Source organism: Numida meleagris, chromosome 4 (assembly GCF_002078875.1).
Source record: "Numida meleagris isolate 19003 breed g44 Domestic line chromosome 4, NumMel1.0, whole genome shotgun sequence".
NCBI lineage: Eukaryota > Metazoa > Chordata > Aves > Galliformes > Numididae > Numida > Numida meleagris.
Genome location: NC_034412.1, coordinates 49001736 through 49019763, shown reverse-complemented (window position 1 = coordinate 49019763; position 18028 = coordinate 49001736). Strand labels below are relative to the sequence as shown.

Genomic DNA, 18028 nt, shown 5'->3' with positions numbered 1-18028 from the left:
CTGCTGTATTTTCTACTTTTATGGCATTTGCTGAAGTCATCACTATTTGATATGTCCCTGCCTTTCAAATTTGCAACTGACTTAGAGTTTATTTTTATTTTTTTTTTAGTTGGATACACAATGAATGATCTCATTTTTGAATGGCAAGAAAAAGGAGCAGTTCAAGTAGCAGAAGGTCTCACCCTGCCACAGTTTCTCTTGAAAGAAGAAAAGGATTTGTGTTACTGCACCAAGCATTACAATACAGGTAGGAAAGCATATTAGTGATTAAAGCCAAAAAGCCATCTTTTTACATTTATTGTTATTTTGGAGAGAATTATTTATTTAATATTCTCATTGAACTCACAAAATTGAATCATACAGGTGCATTTTTCAGGGCAAGGTCGTCTTAAGTAATTGACACAATGAAACAAAAGTACATAGCAGCTGAGCAAACTTCTATTTCAGTAAGCTTAAGAAAATATATATTTGAAATAATAAGAAATTCAGTCAGGATCTTCATTTTTTTTAGCAAGTGCTATAACCACATATACAGTGTGGAATCTGAAGCACTGTGAAGATCAAAGAGTCCACATGCTGTGCACTGAAGTCTGCCTGGCTACATCAGGAAAAGCCTCCATTACTTCTTCCAAGCAGCTATCCCTGCCCTAGTTCTTAATAGCAAGGGAAAAATGCAGACAAGCTGAAAGTATCCTTATTGTACAATAGATGAGTGTCCAAACCAGATGTGGCCTTCCTGAGTTGAAATCTTCGTAGAATCATGATGTTATGTTTACCTCATCATTTCTAGAATACTGGGAAAAACAAAGTTTTATCATTACTAATTTAGTCATTTTATTTCTAACTGTAAGCAAGACTGCCTTGAAAACTGGATGATCACAAGCATAATAACCATCTAAAAAACGTATAGCAAATGCTAAGTGCATAGCTACCATCTTCTGCAGTTAAAAACCAACAAACCACGCAATTAGGATTCTTGCATTCATCCACTCTCTCTTAAAGTCTGCTCTCCAATGTGGTTATTGATATGTTAAACATAACTTGAAATTTAATTTTCAAACAGTTTATTTGGATTCTGCTGAATTGACAGAGGGTAGAAAATTCAACAGGCAGCATTCATAAAGGATGTCCTGTTGCAGTCAAAATAAAATAAAAGTGTTTTTCAACACTGAATATATCACAGCTGCCTTGATACCCTAGGATACTGAATATGAGAGTGAATATGGTAGAAAGGTTCTCTAATGATTTCTATTTAGAGTGGAGAGATATTAATACCTACATTCAATGTGTTCTCTAAAACAAATTAAAAATATGTAATTTGCACCCTTACTGTACAAATACTAATATCCATCTAATCCTTGATGAGCTTCCAGAACTGGAGATACATATCCCACAGGAAGGTAATTCTTCCACTCAAACATACTTTTGTTAATAATAATGCTTAAATTAATATTATTCCTTCTTTCTTTTTAGCATAATCCCTAAGACAGACAAGAAAACTTTCTTAAATGTTTTGTCTCTGTCTTCTAGAGATAAAGGCAACCACTGCTTCATTTTCAGAGCTCTCTTGCTTTTGTGCTGTTTACATGTGCCTGTATCTGTACTTCCATAAACCATATAATGGTATTGTCAAAGAACAATCTATGGTGGAAAGTATTCTCCATATTTTTCCAAAGTTCATTGGAACGGTTAATATGATGCATCAAAAATCTCTAACTCAGGAATTACAATATTACTGTGGGACTTAATTAGATATTGAATGGAACCCTGTTTTTAAATGTCAGACTTTCCAGTGATTTCTCTCCAAAATTCTCATCCAGAATGGAATCATACTTCGTATAGTTTGCATGAGAACTCTCATTAAAATCATCATAGTTTAAACCTTTGACTTTGACAGAAACTTTATTTTTTCAGTATTTTTGCACTTACTCATATAAAACATATAATAATGTGTATACGTAACAAAACCTCTTTTTAAAATATTTTTTATTAAAACATAAGAAAAAGATAGCAGCAACAACAAAAACTAGAAGGTTGAGCACGTATTCTGCAGACAGATACACCTTTAGGCTACTCCACAAGAAATACCCATATAATTCATTTCATGTGACCAAATAACAATCTCCTGTTTAAATTTAGGTGCAACACAGGATAGAAAGCTTTTGAGAGACATTCTGTAGAACAGAAAAAAAAAAATTAAATCTCCCTGTGAAACTAATTAACTTGGAGCTTCAGGACAGTATGTAAGAACTCAACAGTGCATGCCTCATTAGAGTTTCATGTCCAATTGAAAATGGATTGCTGTAACTGTTGCTTAAAAAAAAAAAGTGCTTCCAAATATAGGGATGTAAGGGTTTCAGCAACAGCACAGCATAATGGCTCACAAGGTCTTGTGTTTGAGTTGATGCAATGACATTTATGATTATTTTTATCTGTTTTTGCATTCACTGGCATTATCTGCAGTGACAAATTTGGAAAATGAATTGAAATCGTAGTAACCAGAAAAGTAATAAGTGACTTCTAACATTACAAGGATAGTCTTGCTTTACCCTGACTTCATTCAGTTCCTATGTCACATGTGTTACTTCCCTGGGCTTTTATGGAACACCTAATTTTAATTTCAATTGCAACTACCAGTGGCTGCACAGACCAACATACATAGACATAAATTCATACATAATGAACATCGGCTAGCAAGTACAAATGAATACACTGAAAACTTACTTAACTCCTTCACCATGGGTACTACACTACTGATAATCTTGACTGATAATATTCAGAGCTGTGTTATGTCTACTGATGTTTTTCTTGCTCAAAGTTTCATATGCAGCAATCCTGGAAACTGCGCGGACATGGCTGCTGCTCACCAGCAGAACTGGTAGATTCTGTATAGGACCATTTCTGATGTCTCTGTATCTGTAATTTGGTAAATCTGCAATCTTGATGATCTGCCCAATTCCTTAACTTCATCTTCCCCATTCAACTTCTTAACATATGCTGCCCATACACAGTCTTTTCTCATGGTCTCCTTTTACTTTCCTCTTAAAGCCAAATAAATTGCTTAACAACCTTCAGACTGTGTTTCTTCTAGGTCCCAGGTACTACTGACAATGCCTTACATTGGGCCCTTTTGCTACTAACATGACAGTGCCTAAAGAAGGAGACCCAAGCTTTGGTGCTTTTCTCTGTCAACAAGAACTCTAACCCCCATGTCATTTGACAGCTACCTAAGAGACTCTTTCTGAGTTTGTAGTAGTGATTTATAACCCATGGATTTGCAACTTTTTGGGGTTGAAACCAGAACACAGGAAGTTCCACACTTACAAAAGGAAGAACTTCTTTACTGTCAGAATGATGGAGCACTGGAGAAGGTTGCTTTAGTAAGAAATTGAACTGAGAAGTGATCTGATCAATGTCTATAAATATCCAAGATGTGGGAGGCAAAGGGATGAGTCCAGTCTCTTTTCAGCTGTGTGTGGCAATAGGACAAGGGAAAATGGCCACAAACTGAAGCATAGCAAGTTCCGCACAAATGTGCACAAGAACTGCTTCACAGTTAAGTGTGACAGAGCACTGGAACAGGCTGCCCAGAGAGGCTGTGGAGTCTCCTCCTCTGGAGATATTCAAGATTCACCTTGACGCCTACCTGTGCAGTCTGGTCTAGGGAGCCTGCTTTGACAGGGGTGCTGGACCAGATGTTCTCTAGAGGTCCCTTCCAGCCCCTACAATTCTGTGATTCTGTGGTTCTGTGAACTCCAAGATATTAATCATTACAAAACAGTGAAAGTCATAATGGTCAGTAGCCATCTTGCATCAGTTTATACAAACCGAATATTCAGTCAAACGGCATCTTGAGACTTATTCCAGATACTATTTGTTCTGATCCTCTCTCTAGGACTACCACCATAGCACATTAGAAATGTCATTTAATTCTCCATTTAAGATGTAGGTAGAACCACAGATAGATCTTGCAGGTTATGTGTTCCCCCATCACCCACCCAGGGAGGGTTTTTTGTTTTTTTTTTTCAAATGTGCATTATCTGGATGTTCTATTTCATCCATATAAAATTCACATTTTCTGTCTACAAAACCACTGCATAAAGCAACCTATGTGCAAAGACTCCTGTACCAAAACCATAGACCCAGAATCTTATGCTTAAGAGAATCTTACTCTACATTGCATTAGGAGCTCTAAATCTAAGTCAGCCATTTAGGCTGAGCACATTCTAATCACTAAAGAAGTCTCAGTCTCTTTTCTGTTCTTTATCAGTACTTAATCCCATGCTAGACCCAAGCCTATAGCTGTTTTTCAAAGGGGAAATTGCAGTGCTGGAACAGAGGCTTATGATAACAGTAGAATTTTATGACTCTTTTAGCAAATCTCCACAGCTAGTAAAATTCTGGCCCTTGGACTGGCTGGATGTTAGGCCTTAGTTTGTCTACATCCAACATCTGACATATTTGTTGGATATTTTATATCCTGAACTAGTGCTCACCTCTAATGTACTGAGAATGAATTATTAGTGCAGTGCTTTCAGCTGATTGTCTCTCTTTCCCTGGCTGAGACCACTGCATGAGTGTGACTCTTCTGATCCATTTAAGCACCCAGTCAACCATTAAACCACAGCTAACCTGACTTTGAATTCAAAATGGACTACAGAAAAAGAAGAGGAGCTCACAGCTGGATGATGGCTTCAGCTAGGAAAAAACAGCACAGCCTCTGCTGGCTGCCTCCTAGCTGAAGCTCACATCTGCTAGTGTCAATGTTGTATTTCCATTCTGCTTCATCGGCCAAGTTTATGCAGGTGGTTCTTATTTCAGCCAGGAAGGGCAAAAACTAACATTATCCTTTCCACACTTAGACCAACAACTACTTCAAATGGTCTCTGCTGAGACTGGCTTCTGTCTGCTGCCTTTTTCCTCTGATGTCTTCCATGGATGAGAAAGCCAAGTAATCTGCACAGAAACCGAGGATTTTCTATTTGGGTAGCCACCTGTCTCCCTGGGAAATTGTCACCTATTAAGTTAATTCTTCAGCATTACTTGGGAACAGAGGAGAGGAGGAACACAGCAGTCTTGGCTGGGAAGCAGACTACAGCTGAGGGGGAAATCCCAATGTCAGTGTAATTCCATCAGCTCCTAACATGGACTGGAATGTACAGAAACTCACTGGGCCTAAGAGGAAGGCAAGAATATTAAGTCACACATTCAGTGGAGTTAAAGAGATTTACATCTTTCAGTATAATTCCTCTGACACATCATTCAGATCTCATTCTGGCCTTTTCATAATCTCTTTTTTCTCTTCTTCTGTGGTTGCTATATTATCTAGTTGAACTCCTTTAACTCAAAATCACTTTTGTTTTATTAGGATTCTGTTATCCACAGCTATTCCTATCTTTCTCCTTTGTTCAAACAAACCTGAAAAGCTATGTAAATATAATCCACATTTGAGTGAATATACTATTTTTTGCTTCTGTTTCAGGAGCATGGTAGGTATTTTTGTGCTGAGATTTTTATATTAAATCACACTCACTTGGATACTCAGCAAAAAGACTCAGATCTCTTATCCTACCTCTTCTCTGAGTATATCCGATGTACAAACAACAGCCATTGATACTCAAGTTATGCATACATTACTGACTTTGTTGCTCCTTCTTTTATCCTAAGTTGTTTTGAAAGATGAGCACGAGGTCCTAGAATAAAATGTTGCAAGCTGAACTGTAATTCTTGCTGATATGACATCATATAAAATGGCTTTGTAAGAGGCTTAGATTTGATTGATACCTGGAATTCCTGTCACTCCATAATAATATGATTTACTGTGATATCTGAGACCTGCCATGATCTGTCTTACACTGACTTTCCTATCTCCACTTTTTCAGATATCTGAGTTTGGTGATATTAGAAATGTTATCTTAGAGCAATAACTGTAACTTTATAAATACATATGGTCAAATCAAATAGTATTTTCTGTGCTTTATAAGAAAGGCCAAAAAGTGGGGAGGTTCTGGGAGGGAGTTCTAGAGAAGAAAAAGAGCAAATATTTTACAGCTGTGATAAAGCAGAGAAATAGCCTTTCATGATCTAAACTACATTACAAACAGTAATGGCATCCTGATTTATAACTGATAACATCACATAAAAAGTTAGATCATTTTCTTCAAAGATTCTCTCTTATATGCCCATTATCATGTTTATATTTATGCTCATTATTATAAGAGACAACATAATGAGAGTTTATGGCATATGGCATTGAGCCAGTGAAGTAAAGAGTCTTTACTGTAGGTAAAGAATACAGACAATGAAATGTTCACAGGGAGAAGGGACCTCTACTGTTCAAGAATGCTGAATTTTCAGATGCTATAAAATAAAAATAAATCTTCAGGTTAAGAACCAACTTGAAGTAATGTACTTCTGACAACGGCCAGATAGTACAGAACTTTGGGTAGTTAGCTGGAGTGCACTGAATTGCTTAAAGTATTCTGTCGGCAGCATTTTGGAAAAGAAACTGTGGGGAAAATTCCTGCCCCTTTCTGAAGTAGACAGCAAAATTCCATTCACTTCACTAAATGAGGACTTCATTCCTTGACTGAAGCAGAAATCAGTTTTGAAACTGGAACGGTGGATAGATGACCAAGGATTTGGGACGCAGACTTCAGGGGTGTGGAGTAGTATTCAGAAAACACTGACAATTAGGAGTGGAAATAACGATAGAGCTGGTAGATATAAAACTCCTGCAGTAAATCATATCATTTTAAAATTTATCTTGTGCATTTAATGGAATTTTAGAAGTACTGCCTTTGTTAATATGGTGGATTGTTGATGGGTTTTTTTTTGTGTTCCTCAGCAGAATAAAAATTTCACACAATGAAATTTACTATAGCACTATAGAAATAACTAGGGGCCTGTTAAAAGAAATACTACAAAAACAGCAAAGCTCAGAATATAATTGCAAGCACTAATTATGCTTGGAATAAAAACATTTCAGTCTAACTTTATCTTGTATTCATTTCTGTATGGCTAATGTTAGAGCACAACATATAGTATACTGAGTAAAGAAGAAGCTTATTCTTTGAATCATTCATATATCTGATACATAAATGTTGTTAATATGATAAATATTAAAGCACTGATAATGGAAGCATTTCTTATAAAATAGCATTTTGGCAGATAAAGCTGGATTAGGAAAATGCTATCAAAAACTACTGGAAAACATAATAAAGCAGAAAAGTCTTTTATCAATTAAGAAATAAGTAACTAAATGTCTTTCTACGTTAAATTTGAAATTAGGAAATACTCTTATTCAAATAAAGTAAGAAATCCATAAAATATATATTTCTTGCTATGATAAACTCTTTCAGATATACAGTATTTATAGTAATAGCATTACCTTCAATGCCATTCATGTCTGATTGATATAACCCTCGAGTAGAATTAGAAAATATAATGAGATCTGGTCAGTATCTCTGAAAAAATCTACAATTTACGGAGTAAAATATCTAGATAAGAGAAAACCCTGGTCACACGTGTTGTGGCATTTCTATGAGCAGACAGTAGTTTTTTTGTTCTAGTTCAGTTAAATCAGTAGAAATTGCTTGATGCTTAGTACTCAGAAAAATCAGACCAGTCAATCAGTTTCCTAAAGTAGCCCATTTGCAAGTCCTCTGTTTTTAAGTTGAAACAATTTGAATGGAGGTAAAGGGAAATACTTAACAGGATCTCTTGTTGATGACCTAGCACCTGCACTGTTGTCACCAGGACATTTTCCCCCAATTCACTGGAATATAGAAAAAAAACCTACTTCAGCATAAAATTGAATCAAAGCGTAATGGGAGTGCAAGCTTTTTCTTTGCAGCCAATAGTACTTCCAAACATGAAGTAGGATAACAAATGTGATCACACAGAGTAACTTCCTTACGTCACAACAACTTGTGTCTCTAGCATCTCTTTGCTTTTATAAGGAAACAAGTGTTCCAGAGCTTACTGAATTCTGAAATTTATGGCTTTTCAGTCCACTTTCTTTCCAGCAGTTACTCCTTTTGTAATGGCATAATGCACACATTAAAAATCACAGAAAGGGAATTAAAACATTCACCATTTGTTATAGAAGAAATATATCTGATGCAGAATACACTCTATAGACAACAATATATTTCTATTGAATATTTCTTCTTTGTTATGAAAGGAAAGTTTACATGTATTGAAGTCCGATTTCACCTCGAGAGACAGATGGGTTACTATCTCATCCAGATGTACATACCAAGTCTCTTGATCGTGATTCTCTCCTGGGTGTCATTTTGGATCAATATGGATGCAGCTCCAGCCAGAGTGGCTTTAGGCATAACAACTGTACTGACCATGACAACACAAAGCTCAGGTTCACGAGCATCACTTCCAAAGGTAGGCGAAATTTCCTCTGCATGTACTGCATTAATACAAAAACATAACTTTATGTGGCAAATAGACTCCTTAAGTCAATCTTACATGTTTTTATTAATAACACTTACTATTCTGAAGGAGGTAAATAGCTTTGAAATATTTATCCAACCGCATGCTAAATACCATAAACCTCAGCAAGCGATAAGAACAATGTTTTTCTGTACTACTGAGCGCTGCTTGATAGCGATTAACTATCTTATCCTTTTCTGGATCTCAGTATCTAGTGATGTGCTACCAAATATGACTGAATTTTCTAAAGGGAATTGCTTTAAAGACTGCTTTTCATTTCATTTGTTACTCCTTGACCAGCTTCATTGCAGTTAGAGAGGGAAAAAAATGTTCACAAAAACAAACAAATTCTACTTCAGCATTAGTTTTAACATGGAATTTTTAAGGTTGCTGCTTACATTTTTCTAGGTGAAACAAAAAGCTCTAACAGAGGTGAATGTGCTTTCTACCTCATGTAAATATATCTGAATATCTCTGAGTGTTGTGTCAACAGAAACACTGTAAAAACTCAGAAAAGTAAGAATGTAAGAGGTTACCAAAGAGAGATGCAGTTGTATTTGTCACATTCTTGAGGCCTGATGCTAGCTCTGTTGTCTTAAACGATAAAACTCTTGTAAATTTCTACACAGAGAGGGTTCTATATTCCCAGTCCAGATTATGTCCTGCAGCTGAGCTTGGCAATGAAGGACTGCAGTGAGTTCATCAGTTCTGTAACTCATTTTCAGTATTTCCACTAAGTCAAAATATACAGAATTAATTTAGATCTATATCTTTAATTTACTCTGCCTATGTTAGCAGAAAAATGAACATATCAGAGTTTTGCATCTCCCTTCTTTCACTTAATTTCTAATCTGGGAATTTTTAATAAGTATAACAGAGTAATTCTTAGCATCATTCACAGATCTCATTGGGAGAAATGGAGGAAGAGCACATAATCCTTGTGGATTATTTGGTTTATGATAAAATATATGGTACATTAAGAGAAGATTTTCGGGGGAAAAACAGTAAGCACATTTGTGAAAGATGACACTTGAAAACTAATAATTAAAATATAAGTATTCCATTGTTATCTCTCTCATTATTGAATTTTCATGGAAAGTTTTGTTTCAAAAAAGAGTGTTGGGATTTGGAGATATTAGAACTTCTTCCTGACATGAAATGCTAAACTTTACATCTGTGCTTTGAAAATATTCAGTCTTCTGCTCTATTTTCTTCATAGGTGTCATATGTCAAAGCAATTGACATCTGGATGGCTGTGTGTCTGCTCTTTGTATTCTCTGCACTTCTGGAATATGCAGCTGTAAATTTTGTGTCAAGGCAGCATAAAGAACTCTTGCGATTCCGACGGAAGAGGAAGAAGAACAAGGTAAAGCTAACAGTATTTACAGCTTTGAAGGGAGTCTGATGCACTGATTTATGCTGGGATATGGGCTCAGTTTGGTAAACACACTGCTGCTTAAAGTGGCAATATAAATGAAATGGCAGCACAGAATAAAATTCACTCTAGGCAGAAGGTCACCAAGAGGACTACGTGCTGCATAAATCCAACTTGAATTCTCAAAAGAAGGATTAAGAGGGCTTTAAATGAGGCATGGGCCATGTGGGAGCCATCTGCACAAACACGAATTTTGCTGTTACAAGAGTCAGATTATTCTTCAGAGGATGAACATGACTGGTACTTGCAGCACTTTGTACAGCATTAAGATTCAACAAATATTGTTTCTTAATTTCACTCTAGTATGCAGTTCAAAGATTTAACAGCTATATTTTATGTATTTTATCATAAAAATTAATTTTTAATTGATTTTATTTGTGGGATATACATTTTTTTAAGGGGCTGAAAAGGGTATTTTCCCTTATGTCAATTTAGTGTAAACTGCTCACACAACTAGCAAAGAGCTTTAATAGAGCAATGGCTACTTATATTTATTTTATGGCAGAATCCATCTACTACTGTAAAAGGAAGTCACTGCTAATATGTGAAGTCTAGCAACTAAGATTACAAGTTTAAATTTGTGATAAGCAAAATGTTTTACAACAGCATGCAAAAATACCTACTTCTGATTTTTCAAAGAGAAAATACTTCTTCAGCCTTCTCATTCAATGAGTACCCACCACTGCTGTCACATAGAGCTTTTCACTGGCTTTCTGTCAATACCTATAATGTGGATGAAAGTCTGACTGTAGCAACACGACGAGTTCAGGCATCTTTCATTCCTGAAGACTAACCTGAATTTACTCCTTACATCACTCTTAAGAGGTTATTTTCCAAGTTTTTTTCCTTTCTACTTAGAAGATGTTGAAAATCTGTAACTCTGGAAAGCCCATCTAAGCTGTGTCAACTAGCAAGAGTCCCTGCTAAAAGGCAGGCTAGACAATCAAATGAAAATGACATTTTTGTACATTTGTCTCTTCCTGTGTGTTCAGACTTGTTCAGGTGCATACAGAAACTCATTTACTGTTGCTTAGAGGATGATTCAGACTGCATGTACCTGCTTTCAAAATTTGTCCCCATGAAATGCATACTCTTTTTTTTTTTCTGACAGCAGCAGAAAAAATGCGCCCTCTGAGACACAAAGAAGGAAAGCAGTATTTTTGTGGCAGGGTGTTTAGCTGGAAATATGGCAACTCACTAAAAGCTGCTCAAGGGTTTGGACTGTGGGGGATAGGCTGGGTGGGTACGGACTACTGGGCAGGGGGCATGTGGGCCACAGCAAATGTGTTAAGTATCAAATAGAAACAGCTGTGTTGAGTGATATTTCATATGACTGTACTTTCAGTCTATTTTTAATGGAATTGTTTTGCTGGACTAGTTTGAAAAAGGTTTTCCCTAAGGGCATATTTCTCACACTTTTGCTCATTGTCATTCTCCTTCCCTGGAAACTCTGTAAGCCACGTAGTTCCTAAAAGCCATGTTTTCAACATAAAGAGTAGGCAGAAATACCTGAGAATAGTCAAAGGATCAAATCCTGCAAGTTATATACACGATTATCCAAAATAGTTCACTATTTGCCTTTTTAAACAGCAGCATAAGATTCATTCATATCAAGATTGTGATCTTCCATAAATTCCATGTCTTTTTCCAGAACTACTGCAGAACCATTTTCTCTCTTGAAGTTGATTATTCTGTGCTAATTGCAGTACCTTATGTATGCACGTACTGATTATCCCTCTGTATTTTTTTTGACTCTTTGTTCAAATTGTTGGATTACATTGTGGTTCCAAACATACCCTCAAATAGATTTACTTTTTTTCTGAGCTTGGTATCTTTCAGAAATTTAATCAGAATAATTGGTTATTCTTTCTTAATACTAATGAAAAACAGGAGAAATAAATACACCTAAAAAGTATATGATCAAACTCAGAAAAAAACTCTAGTAAATGGGTGTGGCAAACAAAATAAGAATAATTGAATTTTAAGGAATATTATACAGTTGTACACAGTACAATGTACAGAGCTACATCAAGACGTTTTGGCATCTAAAGCTCATCCATCCTTGCTGTTTTACTTAAGCTTTTTTTTCTTACCTAAAGTCACTGCTTTCTTCTTACGCTGCCTTAGTACATTATTTGCAGCCTCTCTTCCTGGACAATGGTAACAGCAACATCAAAGACAGTTCTTAGGTATAACTGCACCCTCTGGCTACCGCTTTCATGGTTGTAACTATGGACCTCACATGAAGTGATTCCAAATAACTGAAAGGTAAATTGCTTTTTAGAAACCCAATAAAATTCCCATAGAAGTGACAAAAATTTGCAGCTGATGTGAGGAAGTCTTGGGATTTATAACAAAATTGGATTTTGCTATAAACACACTCACAAATAAAAGCAGCTATTGCAGCACAATATGCAATCTATCCGTTGCTTTTTTTCCAACAGGCATCACAATAAGTATAGGATATTTTTTTCTTGTTTCTTTATAATTACAGAAATAGCAAAATACTTCTTTGCTCCCAATTTAAGACTTCATTTGGTAGTCAGCGTCTGATCTATAGTGCTTTAACTCAGTCTGGGAAGGAAATCTAGCCAATGAACGCAAGTTTCACAAATATTATATTGCTGATGTAATGGAAACACTTTCAGAATGAATGAATGTGAACTGTTTATTTAAATGTAGTCTCCTTTAGGTCTTGAGAAACAAATGAAAGAAGTCAGAATTAGAAGAATCATATAAGACTACCAAAACATAATTATGATCATTGCTTTTTCTTTACACTATGTGGGGAAAAAAAACATGAACTGCGTACCTATGCTAAAAAACACTGATTTTAGATTAGCTTTTAAAATAAGATATTTAGTTTTCAGGAATAGTCAATCTTTTAATTCTATTTTCCAAAATCTAAAGATCACAGTATCTTTAGCGAGGAAAATAGACATGCGAACTAGATTGTCTTTAATGGTAATCATGCCTCTTTTCTTTTGTTTTCTTTTTGGTCCACCCATCCATTTTGATGAAAGTATTTTGAGGGAGTTCTTGATGGAAATGAAATCAATGAATCATTACAGCATAGCAATGGCTTGAGATGTGCAGGACCTATAGACGGGATTTTGCCTCAAATCTACAGTACAAATTTAAGGGTAAACTACGAAGAAGATGTCCCATTTGTCAAAATGTGATATCCAATCATTAACAGAGGCCCTGTCCTTTTGTCTGAGATAATGTCTTCCCATGTGGATTCCATTCATTGCTACCTGTATGTGATGACGTGAAATGTTAAGAAAGGTATCTGTCTCATTAATTTTGTAATCTATTTTGATCTGTTTATATCTGGATTAAAACATATTAAAATTTTGTTTTCTGCTATTTTAAAGAAACAGTGACATCAGTTTAAGGGGGAACAAATTGGTAACAGATTAGTGTTTAAAACCAAGCTGTTTGCAGTGCAGAACAATTAAATAGTTAACAATAGCATTCAAATAACCAAAGCCACAGCTCCAAATAAATCCTCAAGCTCTTATCAAAACCCACAGTCAAAAGGCCACAGAGATATTTTTCGGATTTATCCATATTACTCCTCAAGAGATATGTATTATTAAATATATGAACAGAAAGCAGCATAGTCATATGGCCACAGAAACTGAAAGCTTTCTGTTCCTTTATAGATGAGTATTCTCTAGAACAATAAAGATTTCCTTGGGCCTTGAAAAAATTCTGTTTTTCTAAATAAAAAAAAGTTATCTAAAATTATCATTCTTTGATCACAGTAATGTTGATAGAGATAATAAAATATTTACATGTAGCTATACACAGAATAACTTTTAAATTGCTAGTACCAAAGCAGTATGTGTGAAAAGCACATTCATACCACAGCTTTATTGAAGCTCATTTTCATTAAAACTTAAAAAGTTTTATCTAAAATAAAAAATGAAATATTTTTTCTTTTTTTTTTAATTATTATGCAGTATAACAAACACACACACGCACAAAACAGCTTCATTATTACATTTTAAAAGAAAAAAAAATCACCCAAAATGCAATGGACTTTTCCAAGATCCACTATCCACTATCCCACGAAAATATACAGGGTACTTCCATTAGATGACTTTAACAGCTGTGACAGCTGTGACCAACACACGGATTATCAGAAATATTTCCAGTCAAAAAGAAGGACTGTAGCCAAATCAGTTTATAAGAGCACATGGAGTACTGCTGTCACTTTATATTAATGCCCTCAAAAAAGCACTCAAATGTTATTATCAACAATAGTAATAACTGCATCTTTTCTGCTTCTCAAGAGCACCCTTAGATACGAATCTGAGGCCTAATTAATGCTTTTTATGCACTATGAACCTGCTGGAAAGCTTCCAACTACATCTTAGATATTCCAGCTGGTACCCCAGAAAATAATTATGGTGGTACCTGGCATGTTACAATGCTCCGGAAGGTGCTCCTTCCTGCATATGCATTATAGTCCTAGCACTTGAGCCTGACTTGGCAGGCTCCAACCACCCTGCCTGCCATCATGGAGACACCATCCATCCAACATTCACTGTGCTAGACTCCTAGAAGGGCCTTCACCTCAATTCATCAACAGCAGCAAGTACTTCTGATCAGCCTGCCTGTAGATTATGTTCAGGATGTCTGCAAGTGAAAAATAAGCAGGGACTTGGCATTTAAAAATATTTTTAGAGGATTGCTCAAATCAGGTAGGCATAGAACAAGGACACTAAAATCAACGTGGAGTGCCTCATCCTGAAAACATATCCAACTGATAGCTGCTACTCAGGAGAATTATTTTATAATTGTTTTGAGGTGATGCAATCATAAACATTATCTTCTGGAGAAACACGAGAAGATTTAAGCCCCGATTTACAGATCTTTGTGTGTGTAGAGTTGTTGAAATGGCAAGTATGGCATAAATTCTCATACCCACTGTATTTGTAACTCCTGTTAAATGGAAGACATCACTACAACACTTCTGGAATACAACTACTATTTAAATTTTATTTCCTGTTCCCTTCTGACAGGAGAGGAACATGACTGCAGTAATTTGTTTTATCACGTCATCAAACTTCATCCTAACATTTTGTATTTCTGTTATTCATCTCCATATTGAAGTAAATCAATGATTTTTTCCTCATCCTTCGCTTTCACGTTACTTTCCTTTATTTTTTTGTTAGTTTTTTATATAAGAATTATACGGATTCAAAGTACAGTAGTTTCAGTGAATTATAGTAGCCTATAAGTTTATTCAGTTTACATATATGAAAAAGCGTTGTATTTAGACGACAAGTACAGCAGTTGGGTGATTCAGCCATGCTGAATGTTCATGCTGTTTACCAACTAGTTCACTTCAGACTTACTAGTTTATATACATTCTCTTGCCAATAACTGATACAACTAATACTGCTAACGAACTTAATTGATAACTTTTAAATGAAGAAATTAAATGTTTCTTCTAGCAAGTACTGCTTACTCAAAATTTTATTATGTTCAGAATTGATCACCCATTCATAAACATTTTCAAATGCACTGGCATTTTCTAAATTGAGAGTTTTGAAGCTGAGATTTAAACAACGCTAAGTGAGAAGTTAGCACAAAAAATAAAGAGGTTTAAATAAAACAGAAAAGCTTCAGAATTATTGAACCAAAACAATAATTACTCTACTTACTGCGATAAACTAAAAGTTTCTATCATTTTAATTTAGGCAGAGAAGAGTTTCAAAATATCAAAATTTCTTTTTCAACAGAAAAATCGACTCCATCTCTCCTATATTTTAATAGTTACAGAAATGTTTTTCCAAAATATTTTTTAATAAAATATATGTTATATTTTGTCATGCTTCAGAGAATTCTAGAATCTTAAAACAAGTAGGTTAAATTAGACACACACAAAAAAAGGAAAATATATTTTTTAATTGCAAATGCTATCAAAATCATAGAACTATCTTTCAGTAGCGTATACAGTAGAACAGTATGTTGAAATGTATTTCAAAACAAAATTTCATGCTGGCTTCACAGTCTATTTACTACTCTGCATTTATACCTCCTTTATTGAGAATATTTATAACCAGGTAAAGAGATGTACAAACTATGTTTCCAGTCAGAAGCCACATTCCAGAAATCTATGCTATGAAAACATACATGGCTTCAGATCAACAACTTTTGGGTTTGTACCTTGTGATTTAAATCTGCTTTCACTCACATCTTGCTGAATTCAGAATGTTAATGCCAGTTTTTACCTTAATTGTCAGAAAAATAGTTTGGAAGGAAAATCTGGCATCCAGGTTTCATTCATTTTATTTTAAAATTTATTTCATACATTTTTAAGATACTAACTTTATTTTAAATATTTTATACCATTGCTATTGCAAACTAAGACACTTTACATATTATTCTCTTTATCTGACATACAGAGAACATCAGAAATAACAAAACACAAAGATGAAATAGGCATAATTCTCATTAATGAACACTGTTACTACTTGTATGATGGGTATCACTAGAAGCTATCCCATCCTTCTAAGCAACCTACAGAGTTAATGGCTGTCATCTGAAAGAAATGTGAAGTCTGCCCAGGTGAAGAATGCAGATATTTACTGTAAATGCTGAAAAAGAAAATAAATCAGAAGATGGATGCCTGATTATCACTAGTTTCCTAAGCCAGTAAACTCATTTACTAGGATTTTTCTTTTCTCTAAATAGATTACAAAGTCAAACAAGTAGAAAAATTCTGGGCTCATTAGAGCTGCTGCAATATTTTGATATGCACTTTGGGCTGAAATTTCAACCGCTTAAACAGGGGATTCAAAAGTGTCTCTGAGATGAAGGTGCAGTAAATGATATTTATCAACTGGTAAGATTTCTGTAAAATCTTGCTTTTTTTTTTTTTCACTACAGGATGACGATGCACGGGAAAGTCAGTTCAGTTTTACAGCATATGGAGTGGGGCCATGTATGCAAGCAAAAGATGGAGTGGCACAAAAGGGGCCAAATAATCCTGCTCAAGCTGCACCTAAAAGCCCTGATGAGATGAGAAAGGTATTCATTGACAGAGCCAAGAAGATAGACACAATTTCCAGAGCTTGTTTCCCATTAGCCTTTCTGATTTTCAACATTTTTTACTGGGTAATTTACAAAATCATAAGGCATGAAGACATTCACCAATAACAAGATTGAGGCTTGTAGTCCATAGAGATCTGTCTGCCATGGTCAACAGGAGGCTTTCTGTAACAAACATGCATGTGAGGAGTGACTAGGAAGGCAAAAAGCACTGACGAGGGGAAAAAGAGCCTGCCTAGCTTGAAATGCCCAGTCACAGTGCAATGGAAGAATGAAACCAGAGAAGACATTTGCAACTGCAAACTTTCTGGATCAAACTAAACATTAGCAACTCATGTAAATCACTCTCTACTCAAGATTTACTGCCAAGTGTTTATACATACTGTTACATAGTGGTATAATTGTACAGGACCATTTGATGTTCCTTAATTTTTTTTAAACTCTCATGTATTTTAAATTAAAAAAAAAAATAAAAAATCCGGAATAGTCTATGTAAATCCCACGGTACTAGAGAATATACTAGTATTTCCTACCTTTATTTCAATTTTACAAGATAATGATAAATTACTTGAGTTTAGTTTTTAAGGACTTTTTCTTGTTCTAAGGACAGGATGTGTGGTTTTGCAATGAGCACAGCTGACACATTTAATTAATATAATTTATTCAGTATGCTTCTTATTATCAGTCCCCTGGGTATGTGTTGAAATGATCTCAGCTAGCACAAAATATTTACAGCTCAATAATGTGTATTTCACCTGGAAAATATATCAACATTTTTAAAATAATGATTCCTGCAAAAGACTTTTCTTTCTTTTAAGTTTTCAAAGTACAGGTAATTAAAATATTTTTAATCCTTTTTATATGTTCAAATTTTTTTCTTGACAGAACTCATGCAGTTTTTGAGGTAGACAAACTACATCAAAAATTTGCAATGCTTCATTTTAATTCAGTGCAAAGAGATCTTGGATCGAAACTAAAAGCAAATAATCAGCTGCTTCACTGAAATATTACGAGGATAAGTAAGGCTGCGTTTATCCATATTTATCTCCTACATGTTACATATATCAAAGGAAGATT

At 35.1% G+C, this 18028-nt stretch overlaps 1 protein-coding gene and 1 long non-coding RNA gene across 2 annotated transcripts in view; one reads left to right on the top strand and one right to left on the bottom strand.

The window, feature by feature from the left end:
• LOC110399034 overlaps positions 1–8387 on the bottom strand; it is a 34107-nt gene extending 25720 nt beyond the window's left edge. Inside the window, exon 1 of the long non-coding RNA XR_002438841.1 lies at positions 8261–8387. This is a non-coding gene — a long non-coding RNA (uncharacterized LOC110399034). The remainder of the gene's footprint in view (positions 1–8260) is intronic.
• GLRA3 (glycine receptor alpha 3) overlaps positions 1–17341 on the top strand; it is a 59393-nt gene extending 42052 nt beyond the window's left edge. Inside the window, exons 5-8 of the mRNA XM_021397157.1 lie at positions 110–247; positions 8186–8400; positions 9668–9814; positions 16751–17341. Coding sequence (XP_021252832.1) covers positions 110–247; positions 8186–8400; positions 9668–9814; positions 16751–17059 — 809 coding nt within the window. The 3' untranslated portion in view covers positions 17060–17341. The remainder of the gene's footprint in view (positions 1–109; positions 248–8185; positions 8401–9667; positions 9815–16750) is intronic.